At 37.5% G+C, this 16,567-nt stretch overlaps 1 protein-coding gene across 1 annotated transcript in view; it reads left to right on the top strand.

Annotated features, from left to right (window-relative positions):
* LOC134233068 (titin-like) overlaps positions 1-16,567 on the top strand; it is a 177,995-nt gene that overhangs the window by 67,412 nt on the left and 94,016 nt on the right. The window contains 9 exon segments of the mRNA XM_062715064.1: positions 207-3,776; positions 4,103-4,275; positions 4,368-5,544; positions 6,142-7,675; positions 8,313-9,292; positions 9,382-11,362; positions 11,460-12,228; positions 12,594-15,966; positions 16,269-16,511. Of these exon segments, the coding sequence (XP_062571048.1) occupies positions 207-3,776; positions 4,103-4,275; positions 4,368-5,544; positions 6,142-7,675; positions 8,313-9,292; positions 9,382-11,362; positions 11,460-12,228; positions 12,594-15,966; positions 16,269-16,511 (13,800 nt within the window).

Raw genomic sequence — 16,567 nt, 5'->3', positions numbered from 1 at the left:
TCATGAATATTCTTCAATCCAACACTTCACAGGAAGTTCCACATATAAAACACTGAATAATAATATGTTTGAGAAACATTTATTTGAATACAAATTTGATCTTTGGTACTTGTGCACATTCTCCTTGAGCACTTTAGCAATAGCACTTTATCACTATCAAGCTTGCAACATAATCACTTTCCTTACACTCCCGTCCTTCTTTTCAGCACCAGAAGAAACTATCCCAACTAAAGAGTTCTCAAGAACACATATTGAAGTGCAAAAAATGACCCAACCTGAACCTGTTCATGAAATCCATACCTCCCAAATGAAAATTACCGAACTCACAGATGAAGAAATTCCAGAAATACCAGAAACTACCAAATACAGTGAAATGATTGAGGTGGATCATAAACCAAAAGTCACTGAGCCATTTGAGATTATCCCTATACAACAGGAGAGACAACCACAAGGTCCAATCCAAGTTGAAATCCAGCTTGGAGCCCCAGGAACTCCTCAGACCACTACCTCAGTTGTAACAGAAACCACAACATACACACAAGTCATTTCAGAGTTAAAGGAGGAACCTGAGGTATACCCTAAAATCAAGGAAGGAGATGGTGTTCACAAAACTACGGTGACCATGAAAAAGGAGGAAGCAGAGGGACCTATGGAGTTCAAATTAAAACTGCCTGAACAAGAGAAAACCGAAGTAATTACCAGCACTCGTCAACTTGTGACTGAAGAGAGAAAGGTCACTGAATTACGAGAATCACCAACTGAAAGACATACAGAGACTATAGAAATTGTTCAAGATCAAGGTCCTGAAGAAGTAGAATTCCAAGTTGTTTTGCCAACACAAGAAACGATCAAAACTGAAACCCTGAAAACCACCGTAGATGAGAGACGACAGTCTGTTCAAAAAATGGAGGTAGACATCAAGGAAGGTTTCATGAAACAGAAACCTAAGCAAACAGAAATACTTATTCCATTGCAAGATCAATCAATGGATGTTTCAGAATTACGAGATATGCCTCGACCTACTGAAGAACAGATTGAGGAAGTAAGACCTACTATTGAAATAATTGACAAGATGGAAAAGGTCCCATCTCAAGTTAAAGAATCTGTAACTTTGGAACAGACCCCAGTTTCAGAGACTGAAATGCAGACTACTGATTCAACTGATGCCTCCTTTACAATGGTAATTGATGATACACAAGCTCCAGCAGTAGCTCAACCAGAGGACAGTAAAACTGAAGAAATTTCATTAGTTTTCACTCCTCAGGTTACTGAAGAAACAGAGGAGACCTTCACTTTACAACCTGAAAAAGTTGTCAGTGAAGTGTCAGAATCACTACCTGAAAAACAAGAGGTTATTCCCGAATCAGAGACACAAGCACCAGAGGATGAAATTCATATCACTGAACGTGGTACAGTAGAAATTGTTAAAGAACCAGAAGAATCAGAGAGTATTGAAATTGATATTGACATCTCTGATAGGCTTCCAGAGGTTACAGAAGTGAAATCAGTAGAAAAAGTGACTGAAACAGAAAGGACAGAAACCACTCTTCAAATTCCAGACTCTCAAGAGACACACAGAGAGGAGGTAACTCTTGATTTACAAGAGAAACCTTTAGAAGAAATGCAGATTGACATTCAGTTAATGAAACCAGAAAAGCATGTGCCTATTCAGGAGGAGATAACTGATATTGAAACTTATAAAACCACAGAAAAAGAAGCAATTGTTTTGCCAGAAACATCTGAAATTCAACTCAAGGAAACACTAACTGAAACTGAAGAAAGGCCACAAGAGGACACTTCCTTTACTATTCAGATAGATGAAAGAACAACAACTGAAACAACAGATCAGGCTTCAACAGAGACTGTAGACTCAATTGAAAGTGCCTTTACCTTTCAGATTCCTCAAACTGAAGAAACCCATATTGATAAAGTAACATATGAAATTGGTGAAAGGCCAACAGAGGCTGTAGAAAGGACCATTCAATTACCAGGAGAGGAAGCAATAGCTGAAAAAGAAACGAGTGTTTACACAGAACAAGTTACCAAAGAGGACCAGGAAGTAATTGCAGTGCCAGAAACAGAGCAAGTCGAATCAGAGGAGGTTGTGATCAATGTTCAACAACAACCACCAGAATCAGTAGAGATGACAATGCAGTTTGATACTGAACAAACTGTTCCAATTAAATCAGATACAATATTTACAGAACAAGTCACAAAATCTCAGGAAGAGGAGGTATCTCTTCCAGAAATTGCAGACACATACAAAGATGAATACACGTTACAGATTTCACAAGAAAAGCCTTCAGAATCTGTAGAGATGACCATTCCAATTGACACAGCATTGCATGCACCAGTTCAAGAGGATACAGCTGTTACTGAAACAACAGCAAAAATAGCTGAGGTGAATGTGGAGATGCCAGATGAGACTGACACCATCACTGAGGAAGTTTCTTTGAAAACCAAGGATCAGCCCACTGAATCTGCTGAATTATCAATACAACTCGAAACTGGAGAAAGATCGCAAATACCTGAAGAAACTGTAGAATTACCAATCAGTATTGGGACGTCAAGTGACCAATTTACAATTGATGTTGAGAATCAGTCAGAGGATAGAGCCGATTTCACCATACAGCTTCAAGAGAATCAGACCCCAGAAATGACCCAGACTCTTATGATAGAAAGACCAGGTGATATAAGCATTGGGGATCAGATAGTATCAGACAACCTACAACATGAAGAAATAACATACAAGATTGGTGAACAACCCACTGAGGGATTTGAAATGACTTTTCAGCTAGACCAGGATGAACAGTATGCAACTCCAGATGATAGCTCAACTACTACTACAGAAACAGTTAAAGAGTCATTTACTTTCCAAGTACCAGAATCATCAGAGAGTATGAAAATTGAAGAGATGACGTTTCAATTACCTAACAAACTAGATGAAGCTGAAGCTAGTCAGGTAGTTGACACAACCACTCAAATGGAAACAGTGTCTGATTCTTTTACATTCCACGTTCCAGAGTCTGAAGAAAAACAAACAGAAGAGATAACTCTACAGCTGGAAGAAGAGCCTTTAAAAGAGGTTGAATTAGTTGAAGAAAGCCAAGAAGGAAAAGTTGAAAGTATGACAGAATCTTTCACTTTTCAAGTCCCAGAATCAGAATTTGAGACAACTGAACTCGATTTGCAGCCATCTCAAGATACCGAAATGACCATCCATCTTGAAGCATCTCCAGAGGATGTTGAAATGAAAGAGACTACTACAAGCGCTATAGAAACAGTCACAGATGAAATTTTTTATGATGCACCGGAATCACAAATGGAAGAAATAACTCTTGAAATTGACAAAACACCTAAAAAAGAAGTGAATCTGACTTTGAAAATTCCAGAAAAGGAAAAGCAAACTATTGTAACTGAAGAGCAAACAACTATGAAAGAAAGTTTGACAACAAGAGAAGTATTCAATGTAGAAATCCCAGAAGGTCACAGTGCCCCGATGTTTACATGGGGCTTAACCTCACTGAAGGTAATGGATGGTGAGGAGGCAAAGTTCAGATGCGAAGTCACAGCAGAACCAATGCCAGAAATATCTTGGTTCCATGATGACAAACCACTCGCAGAAACCCAGGATTTCAAATTGACTTTTGATGCGGAAAGTGGAGCCTGTACTTTATTGATTGTGGAGGTTTTTCCACAGGATGCAGGGGAATATCGTTGTGAAGCAGTAAATCCTTATGGAAAGGCAATCACTAGAGGGTATTTGGAGGTAGAAGGTAAGAACACGTCCTATTGTATTCATTTGTCTTTTCTGTATCTCAACAAGCACAAAAAGTCTTGTCTATCATGTCTTTCATACCATTTTGTAAGCATGTACCGTCCTTGTGCCTTATTTTGTTCTCGTCTTTTTGTTTGAGAAGCTATAATTTAGATTTTAATGTGCATGAAATCTACAAATATTGTACTCTTTTATTTACTATTTTATTTATGCCAATATATTTTTATACTTTGAGGTGATAGTTCAGTGATTAAGATCTATATCATTACTAAATAAAAAGTCATGCAATAAACTAGTATTCTAAAAATGTATTTTCTTTTGTAGCTTATGAATATGTACCAGACACAGAAGAAGCCTCTGACTCTGTGATGTCTTCACTAGACACTGCTTCACCCAGACCTCTGACAGAATCTGACTCGGAAATGTCAACATTGCCAAAGGAAATTCTGGAAGAGATGAGAAAAATGCAGGAAAAAATGGAAATTGACATTGACGAGGTATTTTGATAAACAGAAGTATTGAATTAAATGCAGAAAATAATATTTTATGATGCAATTGAGAATAAAAATGTCTTACTATGCTTTTGCAGGAAGAAGCTGGAGAACTTACTCCAACAGAAACTGAATATCTTAAACCTGATGAAACTGAATTGAACCTTCAGAAGCCAGGTGTTGAGACCTCTGAGTTCAAATCCCAGCCAATTACAGAGACGACTTTGGAGACGTCAACAGAAATACCAGAAGTTTCAAAGCTATCAAGTTCCGTAACAGATATTCCTGAACAAAAAACCCAAGCTGACATATCTGAAGAAAAGGAATCCTTAGCTACACCATCTCGATTAAAGAGTGACAAAACTGACATTTCTGAAATTGAGGCACCAGAGAGCAAAGAATCAACCGTAACAGAGGTTGAGGTTAATCTAAACAAAGTGTCAAAGGAGACTGTAGAATCCAAAGCAATTTCTCAAGATCTTCTGGAAAAAACAGATGATGTGTCACCAGTTGTCTCAGAAAGCTCAAAGGAGATTGTTATTGACACAAAACTTGAGATGCCTTCAAAAGAGAGCTTAACAATGAAAACAGAAATTCAATCTGAAAAATTAGATGAATCAGAATTATCAACTGTTGCAGATGTTAAAAGTGATCTGATCACTTCTTCTGAAGTACCTCATGAATTGCAAGTTACAGATTCTGGGAAGCCAGTAGAGTCCAAGGTTGAAATTGAGGCAGCAGAAACTGGTCCCACACTCACAGATGTTGCTGAAATTCAACTTGTCAAGACAAAGCTTGCAGAGGAAGCTTTCCCAGAGGTAGAAAAACCAGAAGAACAAATTACAGAAGTCAAGGAAGCACCAACCACAGAGGTAAAGGAGAAAGCATCACCAGAGGAAACAAAACCTGCCGAGTCTTCAAAAGAAGAGATTACAATTACTGTAACACCTGTTGAAGGAAAGGAGACACCAATTTTTGTATCAACAGCTGAGCATGAGCCACCAAAATTTCTACTTCCACTTAGGGATGTTACAGTTATGGAGAGCACCACACTTAGACTTGAGGTGACATTTACAGGTTCAGCAGAGATTGTTGTTAAGTGGTACCTTGATGGGGAGGAAATAATACCATCAGAGGACATTGATATTATTGTGGAGAGCTATAGAAGTGTGCTAGTCATCCACCAAGTCTTTCCCGAAGATGAGGGTGAATATTGGGTAGAATGCATTAATAACGAAGGGAAGGCCAAGTCAACTGCATATCTTACAGTTCTACGTAAGTATCTGTTTTTCAGATTTATGCTTAACTATAATTAAATTTTTTAATTGTTTATTTACCATATTGAGAGACATACATTTTTTAAAATTATTTATTCTATTTGCTGTTTGAAAGGAGATGCATTTTAAACTATCTTTTTTGGAGTTATTCTTGTGATGCATTAAAATTTTTTACCCTGAAATTTTGTGCCATATTCCTTAGTACCTCATCAAAGCACACACACACCCCAAAAATAACCAACTCACCAGGTCATGCATACCCTAATTAGAATAGATATAAAGCATCAATGTAGGTTAGGTCTTTCAGTATATTTTATATTATAAAGAGTAAAATTGTTAAACTTATGTTATTGATTTTTAGAAGCAAGTCCCAACAATTTTTTTTAAAAAAGAATTGTTTGAAAGACCAACAAGAATATTATAGAATATGAGCCTATAATTAAAAATATAATGTATCAATGTTCAAAAAATTTTTAATTGAGCACTTACAGATAAAGTTAGGTTAAATTTTATGTATTTAGTAAATAAAATAAGAGTTTTCTTTAATCCTTCCCATACACTCCTATCCTATGCATTGTGATATCTCCCATTGTAGCATCAAGTGCACCATCTAGTGCTGTTCCATCTGATGATGAGTCTGCAAGGGAGGCATATTCCCAGCCATCTGAAATTGAAAAGGAAATACCAGCTCCTAGAGATGAAAAGAAAGTGACTTTTAGAGAGACCGTTGATGTTTGTGAAACTTATATGGATGAATTCTCAACAACCGAAGAAGAGTCCCAGATGGAAGAGGTGTCATCAGAGGAAGAACCTTTCCCAGAGGAAGAGGATTGGTTTAAAGAAAAGGCTCAGGAAGTTGTACCTCATGTGAAAGAAAGCAAAATAGATGAAAACGAGGATCAGACAACTTTATCCAAAGAAACCTTCGAACAGTCAAATATAGAATTTATACCAGAGAAAAAACCTTCTGTCAATCTTCTTCCTGAAGTAGCTATCTCAGAGGTTGAAGCACCCTTGGAAGAAACAATAATTGAAGAGAGGGAAACAGTTGAAAAAACATCAGATAAATCAAGTGAAATTGAATCATTGGAGAAGGTAAAACAGGACACGGAAAAAGAATCAGTGGATATTGTTAGGGAAGAGACTAAACCTCTTGAACCTTCTTATGCGGAAACTGCCGAAATTTTCCCAAAGGAAGAAGAAAAACCAACAACAGAATTGACTACAAAGAGCATTGAGATAAAGCCTGAAGCTGGCCCTGTGACTGTTGAGATCGATATATCTGTTCCTAAAGAAAAAGCAGAAGTTTCCACAATTAAAACAACTACAAAAGAAGATGTTGTTGAAACAGAGGAAATTACAGAGGAGGTTGAAGAAATGAAGGAGGATATCACTTCATCAACTGAAACTTACAAACAATCTGTTGAATTAGTTCCCGAGAAACAACCTTCGGCTGATATTTTTCCTGAAGATGTCTCAGAGGTTAGAGCACCCTTGGAGGAAACAATAATGGAAGAAAGAGAAACAGTCGAAAAAACACCAGAGGAATCAAGCCAAATTGAAACCACAGAGAAGGTGAAAGAGGTCCCAGAAGAAGAATCCATGGAAGTTGTGAAGGAAGAGACTAAACCTGTTGAACCTTCTTATGCGGAAACTGTTGAAATTTTACCAAAGGAAGAAAAACCAATAACTAAATTGACTACAAAGAGTATTGAGATAAAGCCTGAAGCTGGCCCTGTGGCTGTGGAGATCGATATTTCAGTACCTAAAGAAAAAGCAGAAGTTTCCACAATTGAAACAACTACAAAAGAAGAGGTTGTTGAAACAGAGGAAATCACAGAAGAGGTTGAAGAAGTGAAGGAGGATATCACTTCATCAACTGAAACTTACAAACAATCTGTTGAATTAGTTCCCGAGAAACAACCTTCGGCTGATATTCTTCCTGAAGAAGCTGTCTCAGAGGTTGAAGCACCCTTGGAGGAAACAATAACGGAAGAAAGAGAAACAGTCGAAAAAATGCCAGAGGAATCAAGCCAAATTGAAACCACAGAGAAGGTGAAAGAGGCCCCAGAAGAAGAATCCATGGATGTTGTGAAGGAAGAGACTAAACCTGTTGAACCTTCTTATGCGGAAACTGTTGAAATTTTACCAAAGGAAGAAGAAAAACCAATAACTGAATTGACTACAAAGAGTATTGAGATAAAGCCTGAAGCTGGCCCTGTGGCTGTGGAGATCGATATTTCTGTTCCTAAAGAAAAAGCAGAAGTTTCCACAATTGAAACAACTACAAAAGAAGAGGTTGTTGAAACAGAGGAAATCACTGAAGAAGTGAAGGAGGATATCACTTCATCAACTGAAACTTACAAGGTTGAATTAGATATTCGGCTGATATTCTTCCTGACTTCATCAACTGAAACTTACAAGAGGAATCAATTGAAACTGTTGAATTAACCTTCTTATGTGTTGAAATTTTACCAAAGAAAGAAGAAAAACCAATAACAGAATTGACTACAAAGAGTATTGACATAAAGCCTGAAGCTGGCCCTGTGGCTGTGGAGATCGATATTTCTGTTCCTAAAGAAAAAGCAGAAGTTTCCACAATTGAAACAACTACAAAAGAAGAGGTTGTTGAAACAGAGGAAATCACTGAAGAAGTGTATCACTCATCAACTTGAAACTTACCCAATCTGTTGAATTAGGAAACAATAATTCTACCTGAAGAAGCTGTCTCAGAGAAGCACCAGGAGGAAACAATAACGAAAAAAGAGAAACAGTCGAAAAAATGCCAGAGGAATCAAGCCAAATTGAAACCACAGAGAAGGTGAAAGAGGCCCCAGAAGAAGAATCCATGGATGTTGTGAAGGAAGAGACTAAACCTGTTGAACCTTCTTATGCGGAAACTGTTGAAATTTTACCAAAGGAAGAAGAAAAACCAATAACTGAATTGACTACAAAGAGTATTGAGATAAAGCCTGAAGCTGGCCCTGTGGCTGTGGAGATCGATATTTCTGTACCTAAAGAAAAAGCAGAAGTTTCCACAATTGAAACAACTACAAAAGAAGAGGTTGTTGAAACAGAGGAAATCACAGAAGAGGTTGAAGAAGTGAAGGAGGATATCACTTCATCAACTGAAACTTACAAGCAATCTGTTGAATTAGTTCCGGAGAAACAACCTTCGGCTGATATTCTTCCTGAAGAAGCTGTCTCAGAGGTTGAAGCACCCTTGGAGGAAACAATAACGGAAGAAAGAGAAACAGTCGAAAAAATGCCAGAGGAATCAAGCCAAATTGAAACCACAGAGAAGGTGAAAGAGGCCCCAGAAGAAGAATCCATGGATGTTGTGAAGGAAGAGACTAAACCTGTTGAACCTTCTTATGCGGAAACTGTTGAAATTTTACCAAAGGAAGAAGAAAAACCAATAACTGAATTGACTACAAAGAGTATTGAGATAAAGCCTGAAGCTGGCCCTGTGGCTGTGGAGATCGATATTTCAGTACCTAAAGAAAAAGCAGAAGTTTCCACAATTGAAACAACTACAAAAGAAGAGGTTGTTGAAACAGAGGAAATCACAGAAGAGGTTGAAGAAGTGAAGGAGGATATCACTTCATCAACTGAAACTTACAAACAATCTGTTGAATTAGAAGCTGTCTCAGAGGTTGAAGCACCCTTGGAGGAGAAACAACCTTCGGCCATGGAAGTTGTGAAGGAAGAGACTATATTCTTCCTGAAGAAGCTAACTCTCAGAGGTTGAAGCACCCTTGGACAATTGAAACAATAAACAGAGGAAATCACAGAAGAAAGAGAAACAGTCGAAAAAAACAATCTGTTGAATTAGTTCCAGAGGAATCAAGCCAAATTGAAACCACAGAGAAGGAAACAGTGAAAAAACACCAGGAATCAAGCCCAGAAGAAGAATCCATGGATGTTGTGAAGGAAGAGACTAAACCTGTTGAACCTTCTTATGCGGAAACTGTTGAAATTTTACCAAAGGAAGAAGAAAAACCAATAACTGAATTGACTACAAAGAGTATTGAGATAAAGCCTGAAGCTGGCCCTGTGGCTGTGGAGATCGATATTTCAGTACCTAAAGAAAAAGCAGAAGTTTCCACAATTGAAACAACTACAAAAGAAGAGGTTGTTGAAACAGAGGAAATCACAGAAGAGGTTGAAGAAGTGAAGGAGGATATCACTTCATCAACTGAAACTTACAAACAATCTGTTGAATTAGTTCCCGAGAAACAACCTTCGGCTGATATTCTTCCTGAAGAAGCTGTCTCAGAGGTTGAAGCACCCTTGGAGGAAACAATAATGGAAGAAAGAGAAACAGTCGAAAAAACACCAGAGGAATCAAGCCAAATTGAAACCACAGAGAAGGTGAAAGAGGTCCCAGAAGAAGAATCCATGGATGTTGTGAAGGAAGAGACTAAACCTGTTGAACCTTCTTATGCGGAAACTGTTGAAATTTTACCAAAGGAAGAAGAAAAACCAATAACTGAATTGACTACAAAGAGTATTGAGATAAAGCCTGAAGCTGGCCCTGTGGCTGTGGAGATCGATATTTCTGTTCCTAAAGAAAAAGCAGAAGTTTCCACAATTGAAACAACTACAAAAGAAGAGGTTGTTGAAACAGAGGAAATCACAGAAGAGGTTGAAGAAATGAAGGAGGATATCACTTCATCAACTGAAACTTACAAACAATCTGTTGAATTAGTTCCTTCGGCTGATATTCTTCCTGAAGAAGCTGTCTCAGAGGTTGAAGCACCCTTGGAGGAAACAATAGTGGAAGAAAGAGAAACAGTCAAAAGAATGCCAGAGGAATCAAGTCAAACTGAAACCACAGAGAAGGTGAAAGAGGTCCCAGAAGAGGAATCCATGGATGTTGTGAAGGAAGAGACTAAACCTGTTGAAATTTTTTTACCAAAGGAAGAAGAAAAACCTATAACTGAATTTACTACGAAGAGTATTGAGATAAAGCCTGAAGCTGGCCCTGTGGCTGTGGAGATCGATATTTCTGTACCTAAAGAAAAAGCAGAAGTTTCCACAATTGAAACAACTACAAAAGAAGAGGTTGTTGAAACAGAGGAAATCACAGAAGAGGTTGAAGAAGTGAAGGAGGATATCACTTCATCAACTGAAACTTACAAACAATCTGTTGAATTAGTTCCAGAGAAACAACCTTCGGCTGATATTCTTCCTGAAGAAGCTGTCTCAGAGGTTGAAGCACCCTTGGAGGAAACAATAATGGAAGAAAGAGAAACAGTCGAAAAAACACTAGAGGAATCAAGCCAAATTGAAATCACAGAGAAGGTGAAAGAGGTCCCAGAAGAAGAATCCATGGATGTTGTGAAGGAAGAGACTAAACCTGTTGAACCTTCTTATGCGGAAACTGTTGAAATTTTACCAAAGGAAGAAGAAAAACCAATAACTGAATTGACTACAAAGAGTATTGAGATAAAGCCTGAAGCTGGCCCTGTGGCTGTGGAGATCGATATTTCAGTACCTAAAGAAAAAGCAGAAGTTTCCACAATTGAAACAACTACAAAAGAAGAGGTTGTTGAAACAGAGGAAATCACAGAAGAGGTTGAAGAAGTGAAGGAGGATATCACTTCATCAACTGAAACTTACAAACAATCTGTTGAATTAGTTCCGGAGAAACAACCTTCGACAGAGAAGGTGAAAGAGGCCCCAGAAAAAGAATCCATGGATGTTGTGAAGGAAGAAACTAAACCTGTTGAACCTTCTTATGCAGAAACTGTTGAAATTTTACCAAAGGAAGAAGAAAAACTGATATTCTTCCTGAAGAAGCTGTCTCAGAGGTTGAAGCACCCTTGGAGGAAACAATAATGGAAGAAAGAGAAGACAGTCGAAAAAAGGTTGAAGCACCAGAGGAATCAAGCCAAATTGAAACCACAGAGAAGGTGAAAGAGGCCCAGAAGAAGAATCCATGGATGTTGTGAAGAAAGAGACTAAACCTGTTGAACCTTCTTATGCGGAAACTGTTGAAATTTTACCAAAGGAAGAAGAAAAACCAATAACTGAATTGACTACAAAGAGTATTGAGATAAAGCCTGAAGCTGGCCCTGTGGCTGTGGAGATCGATATTTCAGTACCTAAAGAAAAAGCAGAAGTTTCCACAATTGAAACAACTACAAAAGAAGAGGTTGTTGAAACAGAGGAAATCACAGAAGAGGTTGAAGAAGTGAAGGAGGATATCACTTCATCAACTGAAACTTACAAACAATCTGTTGAATTAGTTCCCGAGAAACAACCTTCGGCTGATATTCTTCCTGAAGAAGCTGTCTCAGAGGTTGAAGCACCCTTGGAGGAAACAATAACGGAAGAAAGAGAAACAGTCGAAAAAACACCAGAGGAATCAAGCCAAATTGAAACCACAGAGAAGGTGAAAGAGGCCCCAGAAGAAGAATCCATGGATGTTGTGAAGGAAGAGACTAAACCTGTTGAACCTTCTTATGCAGAAACTGTTGAAATTTTACCAAAGGAAGAAGAAAAACCAATAACTGAATTGACTACAAAGAGTATTGAGATAAAGCCTGAAGCTGGCCCTGTGGCTGTGGAGATCGATATTTCTGTTCCTAAAGAAAAAGCAGAAGTTTCCACAATTGAAACAACTACAAAAGAAGAGGTTGTTGAAACAGAGGAAATCACAGAAGAAGTTGAAGAAGTGAAGGAGGATATCACTTCATCAACTGAAACTTATTAGTTCACAACCTTCATATCAAGAAGCTGAAACTTACAAAAACAATCTGTTGAAATCAAGCCAAATTGAAACCACAGAGAAGGTGAAAGAGAAAAGAATCCATGGAAGTTGTGAAGGAAGAGACCTGTTGAACCTTCTTATGCAGAAACTGTTGAAATTTTACCAAAGAAAGAAGAAAAACCAATAACAGAATTGACTACAAAGAGTATTGAGATAAAGCTGAAGCTGGCCCTGTGGCAATAATGGAAGAAAGAGAAACAGTCCTAAAGAAAAAGCAAAAGTTTCAACAATTGAAACCTATGTTGAAACAGAGGAAATCATGAAGAAAGAAGGAGGATATCACTTCATCAACTGAAACTTACAAACAATCTGTTGAATTAGTTCCCGAGAAACAACCTTCGGCTGATATTCTTCCTGAAGAAGCTGTCTCAGGGGTTGAAGCGCCCTTGGAGGAAACAATAATGGAAGAAAGAGAAACAGTCCACAAAGTACCAGTGGAATCAAGCCTATTTGAAACCACAGAGTATGTGAAAGAGGCCCCAGAAGAAGAATCCAAGGAAATTGTCAGGGAACAGCCTAAGCCTGTAGAACCTTCTTATGCAGAAACTGTTGAAATTTTACCAAAGGAAGAAGAAAAACCATTAACAGCAGATGTGCAAAACAGGGCAGATATTCTAGATAGTGATACTGTCTATTCTTTTGCTGAAGTGTTTTCAAAAGATGTTATCAAGACTGTTTTGATGCAGGAAAGAGAAATTTCAAAACTCATCCCTGAAGACCTGCAACAAGATTTAAATACAGCCGAGTTTAAAATCACTGCACCATATGATACATTAGAACAAACTGATGATGAAAAAGAGAAATTGAATGCTGAAGAAACTACCGAGAAAGTTTTAACTTTTAAATCATATGAAGAAGAGAAAAAAGTGACAAAAGTGACTTCAGAAGATGATAGTGATGAATTGAAAGTAACTGAAGACTTACAAGAAGAAACTGTCGCAGTTGCAACCAGTGATATTAATAAACCAATTTTAGAGACAACAGTTTCAGAAGTGAGTGTACCATATGACACAAGTGAAGAAACAAAAGTTCAGTTATCATCAGAAGTAAAAGAAACACCTGAGTTGGAAATAACAGAGGTACCTAAAAAGGTTACTGAATTTGAGACCATTGTTTCTCCTTTCACTCAAACAGATCTTACCAAAGAAATTCAAGAAATTGGTGAAAAAGAATGGGATATTGCAAAAGAAACAGTCGTAGGTGAAGTTACTGAAAAAACATCACAAGAAATTCAGACTTCTGAAATTCTTCCAGTCCAAGAATATGTGGGAGAAATGAGTCCAAAAGACCTGGAAGAAAAGAAAAAATCTTCTGCAATAACAGTAACTGAAGAAACAAGCACAAAATCTCCAGTTACAGAAGTCACTGTTCCATGTGACACAATAGATAACTTTAAACAGTCAAAAGAACTTGCTAAAGAGAACATTGAACAAGGTGTTTCTGCATACACTGTGGAACAAGGAAAGGAAGAATCTAGAATAGCCCCAGGTAAAGAACTCAGAGACCTTGAAGATTCTGAAAACATTGAAGAAAAACTTAGTAATAAAATAGAATTTGAGGTAACCCAACCAATCCGACAGGTACTGGTCAAGAAGGAGGATATCTCTCATGAAATACCAGAGACATTTGAAGAAGAAACGCTCTCTGCAGCAGATGAAAAGGTTGTTGAAAAAACAGAAAAAGAAATAACTGAAATCAGTGAAGTTTCTCAAGTTTTACCAACAGAAGAATCTTTAAGCTATGGAGACAGTAAATCTATTGAAGAGATCCCCATCTCTACAACATCTGTAGATACTGTTATGAGTACTCTTGACACAGCTGTATCTGAGGTTAATGTACTCAGGGATGATGTAGCAGAGCTAGAGGAAGAAAGAAAACACATGGCTGAGAAAGAAATCTTAAATGTTGAAATAGGAACTGTCTCAGAGGAAAAAGAGAAAGAAACACAGGTTTCTATATCTGATGAGTCACTGACTCAAACTCAAAAAGACTTAGATTCTATTGAGGAAAATATTGTTACTCATGCAGTTATTGATACAGAAAAACCAACTCAAGAAACACCAATTTCAGAAGTAATTCTGCCTTGTGACATTGCTGGTGGAAGTGTAGATGAAATAAAAAGTCTTAAAGTTCAAAGAATGGTTGAAGAAGATATTGAAGAAAAAACCACAGAATCTAGACCAGAATCACTGGCAGTTTTATCTGAGGAATTTGTGGAGGCAGATGAATCAGAATCAAGGAACGGCAAACCTACAGCTGAAGCAAATGTTGAACTAACAAAACCAAATCTTGAAACAGCCGTTACTGAAGTAAGTGTTGCATTTGACACATTGGAGACATCTGAAGATAAAGAAGAAGGAGTCAGTACTTTAGAAAGAACTGAGAAGTATGTTTTGCAAAGTACAGCTGAAGAGGATGAAAAAGAATCCTTTGTAGTGCAATCAAAAGAAGATGTCGGCACCGAAGGATCCTCATTATTAGAAGAAGTAGCACCTACTGAAGCAAAATATGTCAAAGAACAAAGGGAAGTAGATGCAATTCTTACTGAAGAAATCCTTCCTGTTGATGTTACTTCTGAAAAAGAGGAAGAAAGTTCAGTATCAGTAGATGAATCTATTACAGAAAAGGCCACCATAGAAAAAGCTGTGAAGGAACAAGAAGAAACCATTCCTGTTACTGAAGAGATGTATAATGAACTAGGTGAATTTGATTCTATTCAGAGTGAAGTAACATCAGCAACTGAAAAGGTAGTCGATGTTTCATCTGAAGTACAAACAGCTGTAGAATCTAAAATGAGCAGTGAAGTATCAACAATGGAAGAAGAAGTAATTGAAGACACCACAGTTCCACTGGATGAGTACAACAATGAAGAAATAATTGAAAAACAAGAACAAGAAACAAAGGAAAAAACCGAAGTGCATCCTGAAGTTCCATCAATGTCTTCTTTTGAAGAGGAAGTCTTATCTGATGAAATACTAGAGAAAACAGATATGAATGAGATAAAGAAACTTGCAGAAAATTTTGTTGAGCAAATTTTCCTTGATGCTGTCAAGGAATTAAATGAACCCACAAAGGTTACTGAAGGAACTCTTCAAGAAACAACACAAAACGTACAAGAGACAAGCTTAGAAGTAACTGCTACTGGTGTAGAAATGACAGAAGAAGACAAGATTATTGAAAGTAAAGAATTAAAATTTACTGATAAACAAGAAATAGTTGAACAGGAAATTCCTGAAGAAATTCTATCTGAGGAAACTACGCAAGAACAGATGAAACCTGAGGAAAAGCAAGAACAAGAAAAAGTTGAAATGAACCTGACTGTCGATACCAGTGATAACAAATTTGTCGAAAGCACTGAAATTCCACTACCCAGATTCATTAGCAAGCTGGAAAACATCACTACTACCGAAGGTTCTTCGTTGTCACTACGTGTTGAGTTCGAACAATCTGATGATATTATAGCTGAATGGTTCTTGGATAATTCACCGCTCACAAATTCTGAGGACATTGAAATAGTGACAGAAAATAATTCAACGACTTTGTTAATACATGATGTTTTACCAGAAGATGAAGGAGAGTACAAAGTCATTCTTCAGAACCGAGCTGGTATCTCTCAATCTTATTGCTACATCACAGTTCTCAGTAAGTACTAAGAATACATTTAGAAAATAGGCATTCATAAAGATTAAGATGTGAACAGATATTGGAATGTAATTGAAATTTTTGTGAAAAAAAGCCTTTACTCATGCTCAATATTTCTGTCTTTTCAGATGCAGATGCACTGCATTACAATTTTAATGTTTGAAAGTGTGATTTTTTATTTTCCATCCATGCACTGTTCACTCTGTCCTTTTCTGACCCACAACACACCAATTACTTTGTAGCTTTTATCAGTGTATTTAAAAACAAATTCAGTGTAATGTACTTTTTTGTACAATATGCAGGCCCTGATGAAGAGAAACCAAAAGAGAGACCCCAGCCTGTAGTACGTGAAGTAGCTAAGGCAGAAGAAATCAGCCAGGCTACAGCTGAGGTGACAGAGAAACCTGAATCTGTGACTGTTGAGATGGACATCGCAGAAGTACCTGAGACAAGCACAGCTGAGGTTTTGCTCACAAAACCAGAACAGATAGTTAGCTCTGACCAGTCATCCATTGAGATAACTCTAGGCAGTACCCAAAAACCTGGTATGAGATACATTTTTTTGATAACAATTTCAAAACAAATTTTCAACATTGTCTAA

The sequence above is a fragment of the Saccostrea cucullata genome, unplaced genomic scaffold (genome assembly GCF_032062105.1).
Source record: "Saccostrea cucullata isolate Sc308-1 unplaced genomic scaffold, CSIRO_AGI_Scuc_v1 ctg50, whole genome shotgun sequence".
NCBI lineage: Eukaryota > Metazoa > Mollusca > Bivalvia > Ostreida > Ostreidae > Saccostrea > Saccostrea cuccullata.
The sequence above is the reverse complement of the archived record's forward strand: the minus strand, read 5'-3'. Positions and strand labels throughout refer to the sequence as shown.